The 20,146-nt window shown below is 43.7% G+C and overlaps 1 protein-coding gene across 3 annotated transcripts in view; it reads right to left on the bottom strand.

Moving 5' to 3' along the window:
• Positions 1 to 13,124: 13,124 nt before the first annotated feature.
• Positions 13,125 to 20,146, bottom strand: part of PHF8 (PHD finger protein 8) — an 84,360-nt gene continuing 77,338 nt past the window's right edge. For all 3 annotated transcript variants that reach the window (XM_024564335.3, XM_024564334.4, XM_053917049.1), the window contains exons 20-21: positions 16,656 to 16,992; positions 13,125 to 15,712 (exon numbers count right to left, since the gene is read on the bottom strand). In XM_024564335.3, the coding sequence (XP_024420103.2) occupies positions 15,624 to 15,712; positions 16,656 to 16,992 (426 nt within the window). In that variant the 3' untranslated portion in view covers positions 13,125 to 15,623. The remainder of the gene's footprint in view (positions 15,713 to 16,655; positions 16,993 to 20,146) is intronic.

Below are 20,146 nucleotides of genomic sequence, written 5' to 3'. Positions count from 1 at the left end.
AGAATAGGAGGGAAGGAGACTAGGTTGTAGCAAATGAGGGTAAGTTTATATTTTTAATGGTAGAAGGTCATGTTCATCTATGTTGTATTATGTCTCAGTACATCGTACCTTTTATGGCTGAATAATATTCTATTGTATTGATATAACACATTTTTAATTCATTCATCTGTTGATGGACATTTCGCTATTGCAAATAGTGCTGCTATGAATAGTCATTACCAGTATTTATTTAAATACTTGCTTTCAGTTTTGGGAGCATATACCTCGGAGTGGAGTTGCTTAGTCATATGGTAACTCGATGTTTTAATTTTTGAGGAACTGCCATACCCTTTTCTACAGCGTCTGCACCATTTTACTCTTATTAGCAATATACAGGAGTTTCAATTTCTTTTTTTAAGATTTTATTTATTTTTAGAGAGAGGGGAAGGGATGGAGAAAGAGAGGGAGAGAAACATCAATGTGTGTTTGCCTCTCACATGCCTTCTACCGGGGACCTGGCCCACAAACCAGGCATGTGCCCTGACTGGGAGTCAAACCAGCAACCCTTTGGTTCACAGACAGGCACTCAATCCACTGAGGCACACCAGCCATGGCCATATCCTTGCAAACAGTAGTTATTTTCTGTTTTTTAAAAATAATTGTAGCAATCTTAGTGGTTGAGAAGTAGCATCTCATTGTAGTTTAAATTTGCTTTCCCCAAATGTCTAATGATATTGAGCATCTTTTTTACGTGTTTAGTGGCTATTTGTATGTATTTTGTTATCTCCAGAATATTATACAAATGGGATCATACAGTATATTACAGTTTAAGAGTGGCTTTTTCCCTTTCAATGTAATAATTCTGAGACCCATCCAAGTCGTTGCATGCATCGATAGTTTACTACTTTTGGTAGCTGGGTAGTATTCAATGGCATGGTTGCACCACAGTTTGCTTAACCATTTACCTATTGACATACATTATGTGATCTTTTGGGATTGGCTTTTTTTTCCCACTCATCATAATGCCCTTGAGATCCATGTAAGTTGTGTGTATCAGAAGATCATTTCCAGTGCTTGGTTATTACAAATAAAGCTGCTATGGACATTTGTGCACAGGATTTTGTGCAGACATATATTTTCATTTCTTTAGGGTAAATGCCTAGGAGTAGAATTGCTGGGCCATACAATACATGTATGTTTAGTTTTTTAGAAAAAGGAAAATCTTTTCCAGGGTGGCTGTACCATTTTTACATTCCTACCAGCAATGTATGACAGATCCATTTTCTCCTCCGTTTTGTCAGCACTTTGTATTCTAAGTTTTTATTTTAGCTGTCCTAATAGATGTGTAGAAATATCTCATCAGAATCACAATTTACATTTCCCTAATGGCTAATGATATTAAACATCTTTTCATGTGCTTATTTGCCATGTATATATTCTCTTCAGTAAAATGTCTCTTCATGTTTTAAAATAATTTTTTATCATTCAATTACAGTTGACATACAATATTATATTACTTTCAGGTGTACAAGTCAGTAATTAGACACTTATATAATATTGTTCTCTGTATCTACAAGTCTGCTTTTGTTTTGTTTGTTCGCTTATTTTGTTCTTTAGATTATGCATATAAATGAAATCATATGGCACCTGTCTTTCTCTGACTGACTTGCTTCACTCAGCACAATACACTCTAGGTCCATCCATGTTGTCATGAATGGCAATATTTCATTCTTTTTTATGGCCAAATAATATTCCATTATATATGATGAGGTCTGTCCAGAAAAAGTCCAGCCATTGTTAATATAATGAGAGTGGTTTGCATGACATCAATGTAACCTGGCAACCAAGGAGAGTGGACTGGAATGCACATGCTACATTCATGAACAATGATACCTTCACTGTACTAGTCAGTGAGGGTGGTAGATGCCATTGAGTGAGCATGTGTACTGTGTGGTTGTTGCATTCAAAATGACTGAGCAAGTAGAGCAATGACTCTGCATCAAATTTTTCATTAAGCTTGAACATTCCCCCCACACAAACTATTTGGCCACAGCTATGGCCAACTGGGAATCAGCAGCTTCATCATGGCAACGTATTTACTCATGCATTCATGTCTCATGCAGAGTTTATTGGTGAAATATCAAATCATCCAGGTGATTCAGTCTCCCTACAGCCCAGATTTCATGCCCTGCAACTTCTGGCTTTTCCCAAAACTAAAATCACCTTTGAAAGGCAACAGATTTCAGACCATCAATGAGATTCAGGAAAATATGATGGGGCAGCTGATGGCGATTGGGAGAATTGTATGAGGTCCCAAGGTACCTACTTTGAAGGGGACTGAGGAGTCATTGTCTTACGTACAAAGTTTCTTGTATTTTGTATCGTCTTCAATAAATGTCTCTATTTTTCATATCTCATGGCTGGATACCTTTATGTACCACTTCTTCTTTATCCATTCGTCTATTGATGGACACTTATCTTGCTTCCATATTTTGGCTATTGTAAATAATGCTGCAATGGACATATGTATATAAATGTCTTTTCAAATTACTGTTTTGGGTTTCTTCAGATAAGTACCCAGAAGTGAGATTGCTGGGTCCTTTGTTGTCTCTTGTTGTAGCGTTTGTTTTAAAGTCTATTTTGCCTGGTATAGTATTGGTACCCCAGCTTTTCTTTTCTTTTTCTTTTTTTGTTTCCATTTTCATGAAATATATTCTTCTATCCCTTTTACTTTCAGTCTGTGTTTGCCTTTCAATGTGAAGTGAGTCTCTTATAGAACGCATATGTATGGGTCTTGTTTTGTTATCCATTCAGCCACCCTGTGTCTTTTGATTGGAATATTTAATCTATTTGCATTTAAAGTAATTGTTGATAGATATGTATTTATTGCCACTTTATTATTAATATTTTTAATCTTTTTCCCTCTCCATCATCTCAGATAAGATCCTTTAACATTTTATGTAACACTGGTTTAATGGTGATGAACTCTTTTAACTTTTTCTTGTCTGGGAAGCTCTTTATCTGTCCTTTGATTCTAAATGATAGCTTTGCTGGGCAGAGTAATCTTGGTTGCAGTTCCTTACTTTTTCTCACTTTGAGTATTTTGTGCCAGTCCCTTCTGGCCTACAAACTTTCTGTTGATAAATCAACTGACAGGCTTATAAGAGCTCCCTTGTAGGTAACTAACTGCTTGTCTCTTGCTGCTTTTCAGATCCTCTTTGTCTTTAATCACTGGCATTTTAATTATCATGTGCCTTGCTATGGCCCTCTTCGGGTTCATCTTCTTTGGGAGTCTCTGAACTTCCTGGACTTGTCTGTCTTTTCCCTTTGTAAACTCAGAGAATGGCCTTTTTGTTTGCAGTCCAGCATTCAATCCACTGAGCCACACCAGCCAGGGCTGTACCACAGATTTTTGATCAACTCGTTACTGATGGGCACTTAGGCTCTTTCCAGCACTTGGCTATTGTAAATAATGCTGCTATGAACATTGGGGTGCATAGGTTCTTTTGAATTGGTGTTTCAGAATTCTTAGGGTATAATCCCAGCAGTGGGATTGGGGGATCCATCTTTATTTTCTGAGGAAATTCCATGCTGTTTACCACAGTGGCCTTGCCAGTCTGAATTCCCACCAACAGTGCACTAGGGTTCCCTTTTCTCTACATCCTCACCAGCACTTCTTTTTTGTTCATTTGTTTATAATGGCCATTCTTAGTGGTGTGAGGTGGTATCTCATTGTGGTTTTAATTTACATCTCTCTTATGGCTAGTGATTTTGAGTATTCTTTCATATCTCTCTGGGCTCTCTGTATGTCCTCCTTGGAGAAGTGTTTGTTCAGGTGCTTTGCCGATTTTCTAATTGGATCGTTTGTCTTCCTGGTGTTGAGTCATACCAATTCTTTATATATTTTGGAGATCAAACCCTTGTCCAAGGGCCCTGGCTGCTGTGGCTCGGTAGATTGAGCAATGGTCTATGAAGCACAGGGTCACTGTTTCGATTCTCAGTCAGGGCACATGCCTGGGTTGCAGGCCAGGTCCTCGGTGGGGAGTGTGTGAAAGGCAACCACACATTGATGTTTCTCTCCCTCTCTTTTTCCCTCCCTTCCCCTCTGTCTAAAAATAAATAAAATCTTTTTTTAAAAAAAACCTTGTCTGAAGAATCATTGGTAAATATGTTTTCCCATATGGTTGGTTCTCTTTTCATTTTGCTGGTGTCTTCTTTAGCCGTGCAGAGCCCTAGGAGGGCACGGAATATAAATATCAATAAAGATATTCCGACTCAAAATCCTGGAACCAAGATGGCGGCGTAGGTAGACACACTGTGCCTCCTCGCACAATCAGAACTGACAGAAAATCGAACGGCAAGGGGGTCCGACACCAAGGAAAAAAAAATAAACATTCATCCAGACCAGTAGGAGGAGCGGAGACCGGCAGCCGGGGCGGGACCGAGACTGGCGGAGTGTGGGACGAACAGGGCAGGCAGTCCGAGCACTAGCAGACCCTGTGGCCCCACATTCGCGCACAGATAAACCGATAGGTGGAAAATAGACAGGGGGAGGGTAAGAATAGTGTAGGAAATGTAGAAGCCAAAGAACTTATAAGTATGACCCATGGACGTGAACTATAGGGGGGGCATGTGGGAGGGAGGGGGTGGGCAGGATGGAGTGGAGTGAGGGGGGCGGGAAATGGGACAACTGTAATAACATAATCAATAAATATATTTTAAAAAAAGATATTCCTGCGTGGGATATCTGAGATTTTCCTGCCTATGTTGTCCTCTAGGACTTTTATGGTGTCATGACTTATACTTTAGTCTTTTATCCACCTTGAGTTTACTTTGGTGTATAGTGTAAGTTGGTGGTCTAGATTCATTGTTTTGCACGTACCAGTCCAGTTCTCCCAGCACCATTTATTGAAGATGCTATGTTTATTCAATTTGATGCTCCTTCCCCCTTTTTAAAAATATTAATTGACCATAGAGACACAGGTTTATTTCTGGGCTCTCTATTCTGTTCCATTTATCCGTGTGTCTGTTCTTATACCAGTACCAGATTGTTTTGATTACATTGGCCTTGTAATATAGTTTGATATCAGGTATTGTGATCCCTCCTCCTTTGTTCTTCTTTCTCAAGATTGCTAAGGCTATCCAGGGTTGTTTTTCATTCCATATAAATTTTTGAAATGTTTGTCCTTTATCTGTGAAATATGTCATTGGTATTGGATAGGGATTGCATTGAATCTGTAGATTCCTCTGGGCAGTATGGACATTTTAATGATATTAATGCTTCCATTTGTTTGTGTCTTCCTTAACTTCTTTATTCAGTGTTCTGTAATTTTCTGAGTTCAGGTCTTTTACCTCCTTCATTATGTTCATTCCTAGGTACTTTATTTTTCTTATTGCTATGTCAAATGGCATTTTTTTTCCTGATTTCTGTTTCTGATATTTGTTGACAGTGCACAAAAGCATCTTCAATTTCTGAATATTGACTTTGTATCCTGCTCTTTGGCAAGTTCACTTATTAGGTCAGGACGTTTTTTGGTGGAGCTTATGGAGTTTTCTATGTACACTGTCATGTCATCTGCAAAAAATGACAGTTTTCCCTCCTCCTTTGAACTTTGGATGCCTCTCATTTCTTCTTATCTGATTGTTTTGGTGAGAATTTTTTAAGTATATTTTATTGATTATGCTATTACAGTTTTCCCATTTTTTGTCCCCTTTATTCCCTTGCAGCCTGCATTTCCTCTCCCACCAGTATTCTCCCCCCTTCACCCCCCACTTCATGTCCATGAGTCATACATATAAGATCTTTGGCTTCTCCATTTCCTATACTATTCTTAACCTAACCCTGTCCATTTTGTACCTACTATTTATGCTTCTTATTCCCTGTACCTTCTCCCCCATTCTCCCTCCACCCCATCCCCGCTGATAAACCTTCATGTGATCTCCATTTCTGTGATTCCTTTCCTGTTTTAGTTGTTCACTTGCTTTGTTTTTGTTTTTAGGTTCAGTTGTAGATAGTTGTGAGTTTCTTGTCATTTTACTGTTCATAATTTTGATGTTCTTCTTTTTCTTAGATAAGTCCCTTTAACATTTCATATAATAAGAGCTTGGTGATGATGAACTCCTTTAACTTGACCTTATCTGGGAAGCACTTTATCTGCCCTCCCATTCTAAATGATAGCCTTGCTGGATAGAGTCATCTTGGATGTAGGTCCTTGCCTTTCATGACTTTGAGTACTTCTTTCCAGCCCCTTGTTGCTTGCAAGGTTTCTTTTGAGAAATCAGCTGACAGTCTTTTGGGAACTCCCCTGTAGGTAACCAATTGCTTTTCTCACGCTGCTTTTAAGATCCTCACTTTATCTTTAACCATTGGCATGTTAATTATAATGTGTCTTGGAGTAGGCCTGTTTGCATCTTTATTATTTGGGACTCTCTGGTGCTTCCTGGAGTTGCATGTCTATTTCCTTCACCACATTAGAGAAGTTCCTTTCACTATTTTTTTCAAATAAGTTTCCAATTTCTTGCTCTTTCTCTTCTCCTTCTGGCACCCTTATGATATGAATATTTGAATGCTTGGAGTTGTCCTAGAGGCTCCTTACTCTGTCCTCCTTTTTTTTTTTTTTTTTGGATTCTTCTTTCTTCCTGTTGTTCTCATTGGTTGTTTTTTGCTTTTTTATGTTCCAAATCATTGTTTTGATTCTTGACTTCATCCACTCTATTGTTTTTTCTCTGTAAGTTGTTCTTTATTTTAATTAGTGTTTCCTTAATTTCTGAATGGATGTTTTTTATGCTGCTGAGGTCCTCACTAAGTTCCTTAAGCATCCGTATAACCAGTGTCTTGAACTCTGCATCTGATAGATTATATATCTCCATTTTATTTAGTTATTTTTCTGGAGTTTTGTTCTGTTCTTTTATTTGGTCCATGTTTCCTTATCTCTTCATTTTGGCAGCCTCCCTGTGTTTGTTTGTATGTCCAGGTAGAGCTGCTATGGTTCCTAGTCTTGGTAGCATGGCCTAATAGGTGTCCTGTAGGTTCCAGTGACACAGCCTCCTCTGTCACCCAAGCTGGGTACCTGAGGTGTGCCCTTCATGTGGGCTGAGTACACCCTCATCTTGTAGTTGAGCCTTAACTTCTGTTGGCAGGTCAATGGGAGGGATTTTCCCAAGCCAGTCAGCTGTAAGGACTGGCTATGACCACTGACCACCAACCTCCACCTGCATGGAGGATTAGCTGTGCAGGGGCAGGGTGGTGGTGTTCTGATATGGTCTGTAGTTGTCTACTGGGTGCACAGGCTCTGGGTTTTTCCAGGTGCTTCAGACCGAGGTCAGCCCCCACCTGTTTTCTGCCCAGGGCCATCCTTCATGAGCTATACAGCAATCTGAGATGCCTGCTACTTGTGCTGGGCTTGGAGATTCACAGGTAAAGCCAAGCTGTGAATTTAGGCTGCCTGCTGCTAGTGCTGGGCCTGGGGACACTTAGGAATAGGTGCTGGGGGCTCAACTGAGGCTAGTTGTTGCTTGTTTGAGAGGATTTAAGAAGTTGTGAATCATGAGCCATGTCCAGACATTCATATGGAAAAGTCATTGTTAACAGCTTGCGTGGACCCATAAATAGGGTGGGACAGAGTCTCAGGGGATCTCCAGGATGGGGGCAAAACAGTTTTGGCCAGGTTGATGGAGTCTCAAATATGGCACCTACCTGCTGGCTATGTAGCTCTGTGGGGGGAGGGTTCAGAAAATGGACAATGGCCTCTGCCTGCCTTTCTGTCTGGGAGGAAGCTGTTCCACAGTTCTTGCCTTGATGCCAGACACTGCAGTTCTTACCCGTTGCCACTGGTGCCTTTTCAAGCTGCTACCCTGGTGCTGGAGCTCAGAGGGAGTGAGTCTGATTAGGTGAGTCCATGTGTGGGCTCTTTAAGAGGAATTGCTTGGGACTCCAGAAGTTTATTCCACTGACTCAATCCCCATTGGCTTTTGCAGCCAGAAGTTGGGAGTACTTATCTTCCTGACATAGGAACCCTGGGCTAGGGGCCTGGTGTGGGGCTGGGACTCCTCATGCCTGAGATATCCCTCCTGAAGTTTTATTCACCACACGTGGATGTGGGACCAGCCTGTTCCACGTCTCTGCCCTTCCTACTAGTTTGGATAGATGTGGTTTCTGTAATTCTGTAGTTGTCAGAGTTCAATTCAACTCGATTTCTGATGGTTCTGAGTGATGGTTTCAGACTGTTGATGAGACTCAGGAAAATACGATGGGGCAGCTCATGGCGATTGGGAGTTGTGCGAGGTCCCAAGGTGCCTACTTTGAAGGGGACTGAGGCATCATTGTCCTATGTACAGTGTTTCCTGTATTTCTTATCTTCTTCAATAAATGTCTCTATTTTTCATAGTACATGGCTGGTTACTTTCTAGACAGACCTCATACAGTATCAAAACATGAAAGTACACTCTTAATATATGTGCATTTCATTGTATGGATATTTTATTTAGAAGTTGTCAAAACATATACTGCTGAACTCTAGTTAATGGTATGCATGCAGAAATGTTTAAGGGGATGTGCACAGATATCTAATTTTGAAATGCATAAAAATAAGATGGCTTAATGGAGGGATAGAGGGATGAATAGATATGTGTGACAAAGCAGGTATAGTAAGACACTAATTGTAGAATCTAGATGGTGGATCTATGAGTGTTCATGGTATGATTACTTTGATTTTTTGAATGTTTGAAACTGTCTATAGTAAAACGTCAGGGAAAAGGATGGGGTGTGGGTTAATATCTCTGCTATCTTCACAGCCACTGCCCTGGTTTAGACCTCATTTCATCTTACTGGAATCTGGCAACCTTCCTCACACAAGCCGTCACACTAATCCACTTCTCTCTCCCCACCGTAAGTATCACCAGAAAACATTTTGAAACCTACATTGAACCTCTGTGATTGGGTCCCTGCCAACCTTTTCAGCTTCATCCTCCAACACTTATTTTCTTACTCTATCCTGTGCACCAGCCTGATTCAAGGGCTTGTAGTTCCACCCACACACCAGGCTGCTTCAACTTTCTACTTTTGCTTATGCTGCTCCTTTTGCTTTGAATGCTCTATTCCAATACATCCTCTGCCTTCCCTTTCCTGGTGAATGTCCTTTAGTATTCAATTCAAGTGTTGCTTCTTCCTAGAAATCTCTTCTGATCCTCAGACAGGGTCTGGTCACCTTCCCTCATGCTTCCACAGCACCCCATACTTATTTGTAACATAGTGCAGCAGATCCTCAAATAATGTTCGTTTCAACGTCGTTTCATTATAATGCTGATGAGATGTTATAGGAACTTTTGTTTTTATTCATTAGCCTATAGTAAAATTGGTTTCCTTATATATCATTTTGCTGAACGTTACAGAACGTATCAACAATGTTGTGAGGACTTACTGTATTTATCCCAGCATGCTGTGCTTGGGTTTCCATGTCTGTGTACTAAACTACATGCTCCTTGAGGATCAAGCCCTCCGATGGCATACACAGGGCCTGACACAAAAGAGGCTTTGATAAACCACTGTAAAATTGAACCAGTGATACTGAACTGGCATAGATGAAGTTCTGGCACCTTCCAGCAACTTTGAGTCACAGATTTAGTTGTATCTCCTCTCTACAGGAGTGTAAGGCTCACCACACCTGTTGACTCAGCCATGTGTGCCCTTCAGAAACTTTCCTCATGAAGCCAAATCAATATCCTGCCCTGGTTTGAAATATTCTCCCCTTTAAAAGCTTACTTTCTCTGTAGTCTTTATGAGATTACAGGCCTTGTTGGGCAAATATTAAGTGAGAGAAATTAAAATAGACTCACTGATGACCTGAGTGCCACACACTGAAGCTCTTTAAAGACAGTAGATACTATAATCCTCCCAATGAACCTATGAGGTAGGGAGTATATCTTCATTTCACAGATAACTGAATCAAGGAAATATGAAGTAGCCAGACCATATGAAGACCACATAGGTGTCAGAGCTGACACTGAATCATTGGTCTTCTCAACTCCCAGACACATCTTTTTTCAACCACCACCCACTGTCTCCAGGTTGGGTCAGGTTCTGGAAAGCCTTGAAAGCCAGAAGATATGATAAAGCACTGGGAAGCCTTAGATATTCTTAAGCAGGAGGGAATGATGAAAACAGGACTTCGGGAAGATAACCTTGAAAGGTTACGTATGTGGAATGGAATAAAATGCAAGGGAGGCTTAGTGGACTCCTAGGGATAATATAACATTGGTATTGCGTGTCTCTGGCCACATTCATTGGTGAGTGTTGGCATTATGTTGTGGTCCTTTGGGGAAATAGGTCTGGAAAGGTGAGCTATTTTGAGAGTTAAAAACTTGGAAAGGGGATAGAGGAGTGCGACTTTGGTCTCTTGGGTCGTATGAATGGCCAACTCCATGGTTCTACCTCCTGGAAATGGCCTGCGATTTCCACTCTTTATGAGATGTAAAAATCCAGAAAAAGGTCAGAATCAAGGGTGAAGGCTTCTTTAGGGAAGTGGAATTGAATGGGGCATGAGATGACATGGTCATCCCTCCTTCAGTAACTTCCTCACTGGTCCCCCTGGCTCAATCTCTCTCCCTCCTAAATCCACTACTTTGACTGGCAAAAGGCTGTTTTAGAAAGCAAGTTGGATCATGCCATTTTCTGCTTAAAACCCTTTAATGGTTCTCTATCATTCATGGGCTACAGTTAAGTCATTTGAAAAATATCAAAATGACATGTCATCCATTATCTGAGGCTTTAAAATAAATATTATGCCAACTAATTAATTTTGATCATATGTCTACTCAACTAAACATTCCCACTTGGAGATTCTGCATATGTCCCCTCAGGTGATGGTCACAGGTGCAGTTATACTAAATTACTTGTCCTATACACACATGGGTTTTCCTCCACCCCAAAGTTTTAAATTAATGCTATTGCCTTGGCTTGGAATACTCTTCCCACTGTTCTCTGCTTGACTAGGTAATTTCTTTTCATCCTTCAGCTCAGACATCACTCCTAACAGGAAGCCTTACTGAATTCCCTGCTTCCCAGGGAGAGATTCCCTGACCAGCGTCCCATGCGCATCTCTGACACCGCACTGACCCATATAGTGCTCTTCTCCTTCACTCAGCTTACTGGAGGGTAAGTGCCATTTCAGTCAACTGGGCGTGAACAGGGTCCTGGTAAGAAGAGAGAGGCCTGTGTACTTGAGGCAGGGAACACTCCATGAGCAAGTACAAATGTGGGATCTGTACACAGGACAGGTCAGGGTTAGAGGACTCAGTTCAGGAATCAATAGCATCCAGGGGTGATTCATCCTCCAACACTTGCTGTCTTCTAGAGAGTCAGAGTTGAAATAATTCCATCTGGCAAATGTAGTAACTGAGACCTGGACAAATAATCTCCCCCAAACTACTCATGTAGTTATTGAGAAGGCAAGCACTTAGTGACAAGCCCTGTGCACTTTTCTACTCCATATTGGAAAGATGGAAGACTGAAGTTTGGTGTACTTGTTCTCCTTCCAATTTTTATATTTTTAAAATTCGATTTTATTTTTAGGGAAGGAAACATTGATCAGCTGCCTTCCAAGGGGCCCCGACTGAGGACCGAACCTGCAACCCAGACATGTGCCCTGACCGGGAATTGAACTGGCGCCCTTTCACTTTGCAGGACAATGCCCAACAAACTGAGCCACACCAGTCAGGTCTCTCCTTCCAATTTTTAGACAGAAGCCTCTTATGTGCTATCCCCTCCTGCCTGGGTGAGTGAGGTCACCAAGACTCTAGCTTATCCTCTAAAATGAGGCTGGTGACAGTGCTTTGGCCTCTCACTGGGGATGGGGGTGGTGAGAGCTGGTGATGAAGAGAACCCAGCCCACCATTCCTGCAAGGGCTGAAATCCCTCCCCCCTTTCCTGTTGCCTTTTTACCAGGAGACACAGTTCCCCTGCCCAAGACAAGAACCTTCTGTATCCAAACCCTGCCTAATGGCAAGATTCAGATTGGGAGGGATGCAGGTCATTAGCCAGTAGGTGTCAAGCCCAGATAGCCTCACTGCAGACCCACAAAAGCAGAATCTCCAGGATGAAGAAGAAATCCTGATTGGGTTCAAACTCCTTTTACAGTGACCCTCAGACAGTAAGCAGCTGCTCCCTGGGTCACACAGAGTCAGGGTGGCATCAATTTGGAACTGAGGCTCCCAACAACACCCCAGGACTCTCCTCAGGACACAACTCTCAATGCTACATCCTGCATAAAACAGGTGCTCAGTAAACACCTGTTGGGTCATTGAGTTAGAGAACACTTTCTAACATGGTGAGGAGAAAGAACGTGAGTTTGGGAGTCGGCCAGATCCTGCTGTGAAAAACCACGGACAAGCTTCAGCCTCCTTTGCTATAAAATAGGCCAGTAACTACCTCCCAGAATTGTCAGTGAGGATTAAATGAAATATCCCAATTGAAACCCCTAGCCCAATGCGCAGCACAGAGAAGGCACTTAATAGATGGTAATGGGTATCAGTGAGAGGTGGTAGAACTGTGATAAGAACACAGACTTTGAAACCAGGCTGGCCCCACAACTTATGATATATGATGGGTTTTTTGCCTCTTTCCTCATCAGTAGGATGAGCATGTTGGTGAGGATTCAATACATCAATATATATAGAACACTAAGAGCAGGGTCTGGGATGATATGTTAGCTCTAATAATTATATTCTACCCCTTGCACTGGCCCTAAACACAGTAATTAAGTTCATCCTGGAGGAGTGAGAGAGAGGGGGAACCCAAAACTGCCCATTCGCACAAAAAAGATACCAGTTATTATTAAAAATGCCCGTGGAAGCTATGGAAAGCCTTCCCAACAAACTCGTTAGGCAACCTTTGAATTGTTGCGCTCCTTTTCTGCTCACTATCCTTCTGCATATCTGTTTGCAGTGTGTGAACTATGTCTCTCATGAGGGCAGGGATATTGTCTTCACCCCTCCTCAATTATACAGCTGGGCACCAAGGAAGTGCGGATTTGATGGGAGGGAGAGTCAGAGAGGAAGTAAAGGGAAGGTGACATTCCTGAACCCCCCCCCCCCCAACCACCGCCACCACCACCACCGCCACCACCACCATAAAAAAATACCAAGCAAAGCAACTGCCAAGATAAATCACTTTTATCTCTATAGGAAAGGGAGGACCTAAAAAAAAATATAAATTACATTAGTAACACAACATAAGAAAAAAACGGTGGGGGGGGGACCAAGAGAAGTCTGTATGATGCTATTCTAACCTGTTTATAAAAAGGCCCTGCATCAGAAATTCACAATCCTACCCACTTCTAAAAATATATTTAAACATGTACAGAAGCAGTGGGCTTGTTTTTAAATTGTTTGCTTTTTTGTAAAAATATATTAAAGGTGAATAGAAATCCTCTCTCCCTGCCCCTATCCAACTCCCAGCTCTGTGCTGGGGATAGGAGACCAGAGGTAACTCACCATGTTCTAAACCTTGGTTACTGCCACTCCTAACCCCTCCCCAACTCACTTCACTTAGAACCTGAAACATTAAAAAAGAAAAAGCACACTAGCCTCTTTGGAAAAGCATAACTCTGAGGGTAAACTTGCTTTTCATTTGAAACACAAAACAACAAACAGGAAGCTCTGAGAGTTCAACTAAACTAAATGGAAACCCCGACAAATGGAGGTTGGGTTTCAGCGCCACAGAAACTTCTAACAAAGAAACAGAGGGGAAAGAGGCCTGGAACTAGGGGGATTTGCTAGCAATTAGCTGCCTTTGAAAGATCAAGGGGTGGGGGGTTGTTAATGGGCAGAAGGGCTGGGGTCCTGGTCTTGGTTATAGCAGTCAGGGCCTGGTCAGGCAGTGGCTACACAGGGACACAGGCTGCCCCCCTTCCCTCCCCTCACTACCCTCTGCTGCCTTGAAATCTCCAAGAAAAGCAAAGCTGGGCGGAAACACAGAGGAGGGGAATGGGGACCTCACGTGCTAAGGGGGAGGTAGCCAGGCTTTTTGCCTTTGGTGTGACTAGATGGAGGACTGCTTGGCCCCTGGGGTATCCAAGATAGAAAAAGCAAACGGGGCTAATGGACCCCTGATTCTAAGGAAGGAGAGTAGATGTAGGCTGTGGAGAAAAGATGGACTGGAGACACAGAGATGAAAAGTCACAAATTCCCTGTGGCCTGCATTCTAGCTGTTATGTTCCCCAGAAGCACTGGGTAAACTGGGGTGAGGTCGGAGTGGGGTAGAGGGTAAAGATGCACTCCACTTGGGCAGTGCCCAAGTGGAGAGGGACATTCTCCATCCAGTCCAGGTTGCCAGGGAGGCATGATAGGTGAAGGTGGAGGGAGCTGGGGGAAGGGGAGGGAGAGGGGTGGGCACTGTTGGGATAACAGACATCCACAAAGGGAAGAGGGGGAGGGAGGATCAGATGATCGGCTCCTTTACAGCTGAGGGCCTCCTCTCCCAGGCTCCAGCTCCGGAGTGGTCCTCTGCACTCTGCTTGAGCAGTGACCTGACGTCTGGGAGTACAGAGGCCCAGGAGTGAGGTTTGCGAGTTCTGTGGTCTTCAGATCAAGACATCAGGTGGGGAAAGAAGCAGGGAGGCTCCCGATGGAGAACCCAGGGCTGAGCTGCCCTGGCACATCCTCCCTGGAAGATCCACACTGTGCTCTGTGGTACAGGTGAAGAGAGCAGGCCGTGGAACCCCACGCTACCTGCTTCAGCGACAGGTGTTTTCAGGCCTTTAGGAGATGGTATTTCACCTGCTGGGCCACAGCCACGTGGATACCGTTCTGCAGGACCTCAAAATCCAGGCAAATCCCTGGAGCTCAGGCTGGGATGGGGGCTTCATCTACAGCCACCCAAAAGCAGCTTCCCCCAATGAGCTACAAAGTCATGGTCAAAGGCTTAGGTGTCGATCCTCTCCCCATCCTGAGAAGTGACAAGAATCTCTCTTGTTCCCAAGATGCGTGAAGTCAGCCCATGACCTTTCTAGGCTACCTCTGGAAATGGCCCGGGGTGGGGCAGTAAGGAGACTCTGGGCCCTCCTCTTTTATTTCCATAAACCATTTGGCAAGAAAGGGCAGAGACCAGCCCCTTCTCCCAGGAACGAGTCTCCAGTGGGAAATAGCCACTGCGCTGGGGGAAGGAAGGGGAAGGAAGAATGGGCAGAGGTGGGCAGGCTTCTGGAGTTGTGGGAAGTGTTGCGTGCTGGGCCTCCTCCCACTTCATGACCAGGGAAATACCTAGGGGCCCAGGCTCTTCTCACGCCTCTCCTCATCCTGCCTTGTGGTTCCAGGTGGGAACGAGACTAATGGAACAACAAGGCTGGTGAAAGGGAAATGGGTTGGAGCAGCGGAAAAGAGGGTTCTAGTCAGCTTGAAACCTTTCCCGTTTACCTGTTACTCAGAGGTATGGAGAAGGAAGGCCAAATGCTCTAGTGGAAGTGGGGAAGGGGTTGGAGGAGTCAGTGAAGAGGCCCGTTGGGGAGTCCCTGCCTTTGGTCAGTTCCAAGAAAGCAGGACAATGTGCCTCGGCACCTTGTTCAGGGCAGACAGGATCCAGGAGTGCCCCGAGAGTTGATAATGGAGAAGGCAGTGGGGGTGTAGGGGTGAGGTGCAGGATACAAGGGAGCTCACAGAAGTAGTTTGCCATTTCTGTGGATTTTCAGGATGCGGCCGAGTCTCTGCTTTGCTGTGGCCAGGCCCTTTTTGGGACGCTTTCCTGTGGGGCAACGAAGAGGTAAGCAAATGCCATGGCAAGCGCTCCAGCAGCAACTCCAGCACCAACTGTCCTCGGACCACCCCCTGCCTCTGTTGCTCTGTCCAGAGTTTCCCCGTGCTCACACCTGGCTTCAGAAGGCCCATCTTGGGCAAGAGGTACTCCCTTAACTACTTCCATCCAACGCCACATGCGTTGTTGGCTCTTCTACCTATGACCTCCTGCAGCAGCCACAGACTCCCTGGTTAGTCTGCCTGGTTCCTTTTCCCCACTGATTTCTTTGGTGCAATTGTTTTCCTTCCTAAATTCTTCAGGGAGATGACTGTGCCTACCTGTCCTCTTATCCTGCCCATCAGTATCAGACGCGGACCTGGTGAGCGAATGTATCTCAGTGTCCCTCAAGTTGCCACCTCCAGAGCCTTGTTTCATTCAAAACCCCCATCATCATCACCCCAATGCCTCACCAACCTCATCCCCTTGAGCTATGCGCTCTAGGGACTGGGCTTGGGAGGCAAAAATGAGGAAAAAAGAGGGCCTGGGTCCCTGACCCTCGTCTCTTCCCCTCTCCCCACCTCAAATCACCTCCCATGTCCCATGTGACCTCCTCCACGTGTAACCAATTTATCTCCTCCCTCCCTCCATTCCCGCCGAGAGAGCCCCAGCCTCTTTCCAGTGCAGCTTAGATTGTGCATGTGTCTCCTCCTTAGACTTCCCACCTTCAGCCCACCCTCCACTCTGGCCACCAAAAGCATCTTTCTCAACCCACATCTGAGCTTGTCTCTACTTCACACCAGTCAGTGTCTCTTCATAGCCTATGAGATCAAGTCCAAGTACCTTAGCTTGGCTGCCAGTGTCCTTCCTGGTATTGTCATCTACCCACTGCACCGTGTTTGGAGCCGGTAGACCTAAGGTCCTTCTAAGTTCTATAAACATATGGCAACTGTACCTTGTCCTGCTTGATTGCTCTGGGAGCCAACTGAAGGACGCCGCTGGGTCAAAAAGACCCCAGGGGCCATGGGTGTGGTGCTGCGGTTTGCCTGGGCCATACCAAAGGCATTGGGACGAGCGGTATACTCATGGTCAGCAAGGCTTCCTGAGAGGGCCTCTTGCTTAGGCTCAGGAGGAGGCAGGGGTGAGGAGGAGGTGAGAAGCTGGGGTGCGGTAGCCAGAGTTGGGACTGGTGCTGCCACGCTGGGATTGGACTCTTGAGGGCGAGGCTGTTCTACCTCCTTCAACGAAGGCTTCTTCTTGATATATTTCTTCTTTTGGGCCTTCTGTAGCTCCTGAAACACAGGCCAAGCGGGAGGGGGGAGTTCAGGAGTAGAGAAATGAGAATTTCCTAGAAAGGAAACTAGACAATAGTCAGTGTGCTTCTGTAACCCGCCCCCAGCCCAAGTCCAGCTGCGGCATATGTGCGCACAAACACAAAGGCCGCCAGTGCCTGAGGTCACCTCTTTGGTACCATCTATCCTTAAGTCACCACTGCCACTAATCAGTACGGTGGCAACAGGAAGAGAAATGAGTTCAGAGACTTCAGCTCTGGTATGAACACTGCCAGTTACGAGGTGGATCATGAAAACTTCTAATAATAATAGTTAAATTTATGCCAGGGCTGAGGCACTTCATATCCGTTATCCTACTTACTCCACAGAGCAGCCCTGAGAAAGAAAATCTCTCAGATCACATACAGATAAGAAAACTGAGGTGTAGGGAGTAAGCATCTTGAGCCCAAAGCCTCATAGTTAAAGAGTTGTTGTATGTAGGATTCAACCAGGCCTGTTTGAACAGCCACCCTGCATACTTCTCAAAATGGGACATCTGAAAGTAAAAAAGTAGTGGTAGGTTTGGAATAAGATAAACTTGGGTTCAAATCTAGATTTGTCTTCCTAAATTGAATGACCTTGTTCAACTTACTAATCTTTCTGTATCTCAACTGCCTCATCTGTAAAATGGGCAAAACAGTATCTGTTTTCCAGGGTTGTCAGAGAGATTAAATAAAATAATGACATAAAAGTACGTAGTACATAATAAGTACTCAACACGCAGTAAACTATGACTTTTATCTTCATTTCTCAAAATAGTGTCTCTTCCTCTTGCTGGCCTTTTTGTTTTAATAGAGGACTTGACAATCCTTTAGTTCACTGGTCTTAAAACTTTGATCTGGGGTGGAGGGATTAATGATTTATGCCACTTCTCCCAATATCTTGGATTTTATCCATCCATTGCTCAATGGATTTAATATCCACTGGGCAGTGGGTATCTGTATAGTGGGCATCTGAAGCCCTGAGAACCTGGAAAGTAGATGCTGAAATCGTATGGCAACTTCACCTTCTGAAATGCTACACAGCCACACAGAGCGACTCAGTGATTATATTTCTTTGCTTTCTTTTGGCAACATAGGCCTAGTCCTGCCTTTGGTAGATCTGACAGGCTGTAGCTACCACAGGAATTTCTGGGGGATAAGAATAATAATATCAGTAATACATGCCAAGTACTAATCTCTAATTTAACTCATTTAATATTCAAAAGAAGTATTAGAATTATAATCCCATTTTAGGAGAAGAAATCATGGCACCAAGAGGTTAAGTCATTTTCCCAAGGTTACAGAACCAATAAGCAGCAAACCTGGGATTAAGACCCAAGCCATGTGGCTTCAGAATCTTTTCCCAGCCGCAATGCTATTCCACCCGTAACAGGAACTCATGTCTGCCCCCATTTCTCTCACCTGAATCCAGAAATTGTCTGTTCACACCTAGATCATGTAGCCTATTTTTTCAACCTTTGTTGCCTATTTACTTCTTATATGATTCACCCAGACTCCCCACAGATGACTAGACTGTGTTATGACAAGGCCACTTGCACTTTGACATTCCTTTGCTCAAAAGCCTAGCAGGTCTGCACCCAAGGTCAAACTCCCTAGCCTGACTCCCTAGCCTGACAGTCTTCCACCGTCTGGCCACTCACACCTACCCAACCCATAATGATAATGATGAAAAGCCAGCATGGCCACAGTAAATATACTCTGTAGCAGGTGTCGTTCTCGGAGCGTTTACATTACATACATTACCTCATCTAATCCTCAAAGTCTACACGAAAGCTGAGGCACAGAGAAATTAAGTAATTTGCTCAGTGGCAGAAAAAGGATTCAAACTCAGGGAGGCTGGCTCCATAATCCATTTTTAAATTTTTCTTTATCTTACCCTGCTCCTCAATATGAATCCTCCAATCCAGAAAGGTCTGCTCATTCGTTCATTCACTCACTCACTCAACATTGGCTAAACATATACTTAAAACACAGTGGGAACACCAAGTTAAATTGTACCTACCCCCACCCTTGAGGCAATTACAGTTTAATAAGGGCCACAGAAAAGCACACTTACGAGTAAAAGTACCATGGGAGAATGTTATGGAAGCACAGAAGGATCCTGGAATAAATTGGTGGTAGATGGTGCGAAGCGGTGTTAGGTAAAGCATGAGAGACGAGGGTATGATTCCCAATGGCTAGTGCAAAGGCACGGAAGAATGAGACAATCTGATACAGTGAGTGAACTAGGAGTACCGTAGTGCAACAGTGTGTGTGGCTGGCATACAGGGCATGCACAAGGGGCTGGCAGGAGCTCAGAGAGGAGAGGTGACCAGAGACCAAATCAAGAGGAAGGATCTTGGGTGCTGTATCAAATTACCTTCTCCTGGAATGCTTCCCTGTGCCTTTCAAAAGCTCAGTCTGCAAAACCCCTCCCCAATTTCAAAACCTCTTCTTTGAGGTCATCCCTGATAACCCAGACAGAAGTGAACTCCTTAGAACATACTAAGAGTACTTATCACACTTTTAATTAACTTATCTGTTTATTTAAAGCAGAACTCCTTTTATCAAATTACATTTTACATGGCACTAGGATATACATAACAGAGAAAAGTTCTGGTCAAAGAAGAGCCACCTGGCCTGCGTGGTCTCTGCTGGCTCCCAACAATAATCTCTAGGACACTTGTAAGCAATTCTCGAGTGCCACAGAACATCATATTAAAAACATCATTCTATTAAATTTTATTTAAATAGGATATAATTACTGAATTATATAAAACTTAACAATTTCATTTTATTTAAATAGCAAGGAACATGAAAGTTAGAAGATATGAGTTTGAATCTTGTCTCCTCCATTTACTGGCTGTATTATTCTGGACTAGTCACTTAAAGAGAGCCTCATTTTCTTCACCTGTAAAATGATGAAAATATCACCTATTGAAAAGTGGTACTTGTAAGATTACATGAGACACTGTATATACGAAGCACCCAACATAAAACAGATGCTCAAAAAACGCCTAAGCTATAGGATGGGGCATGAGGAGCTACGGGGACATCCATAAGGACATAACCAGGAGATTCCCCTCCAACTGCTCCCAGGCTTGCTGAGCACATTATAAACATTGAAGAACTTT

The sequence above is a fragment of the Desmodus rotundus genome, chromosome X (assembly GCF_022682495.2).
Source record: "Desmodus rotundus isolate HL8 chromosome X, HLdesRot8A.1, whole genome shotgun sequence".
Taxonomy (NCBI): Eukaryota; Metazoa; Chordata; class Mammalia; order Chiroptera; family Phyllostomidae; genus Desmodus; species Desmodus rotundus.
Note: the sequence above shows the minus strand (reverse complement) of the source record. Positions and strands in the feature narration are given on the sequence as shown.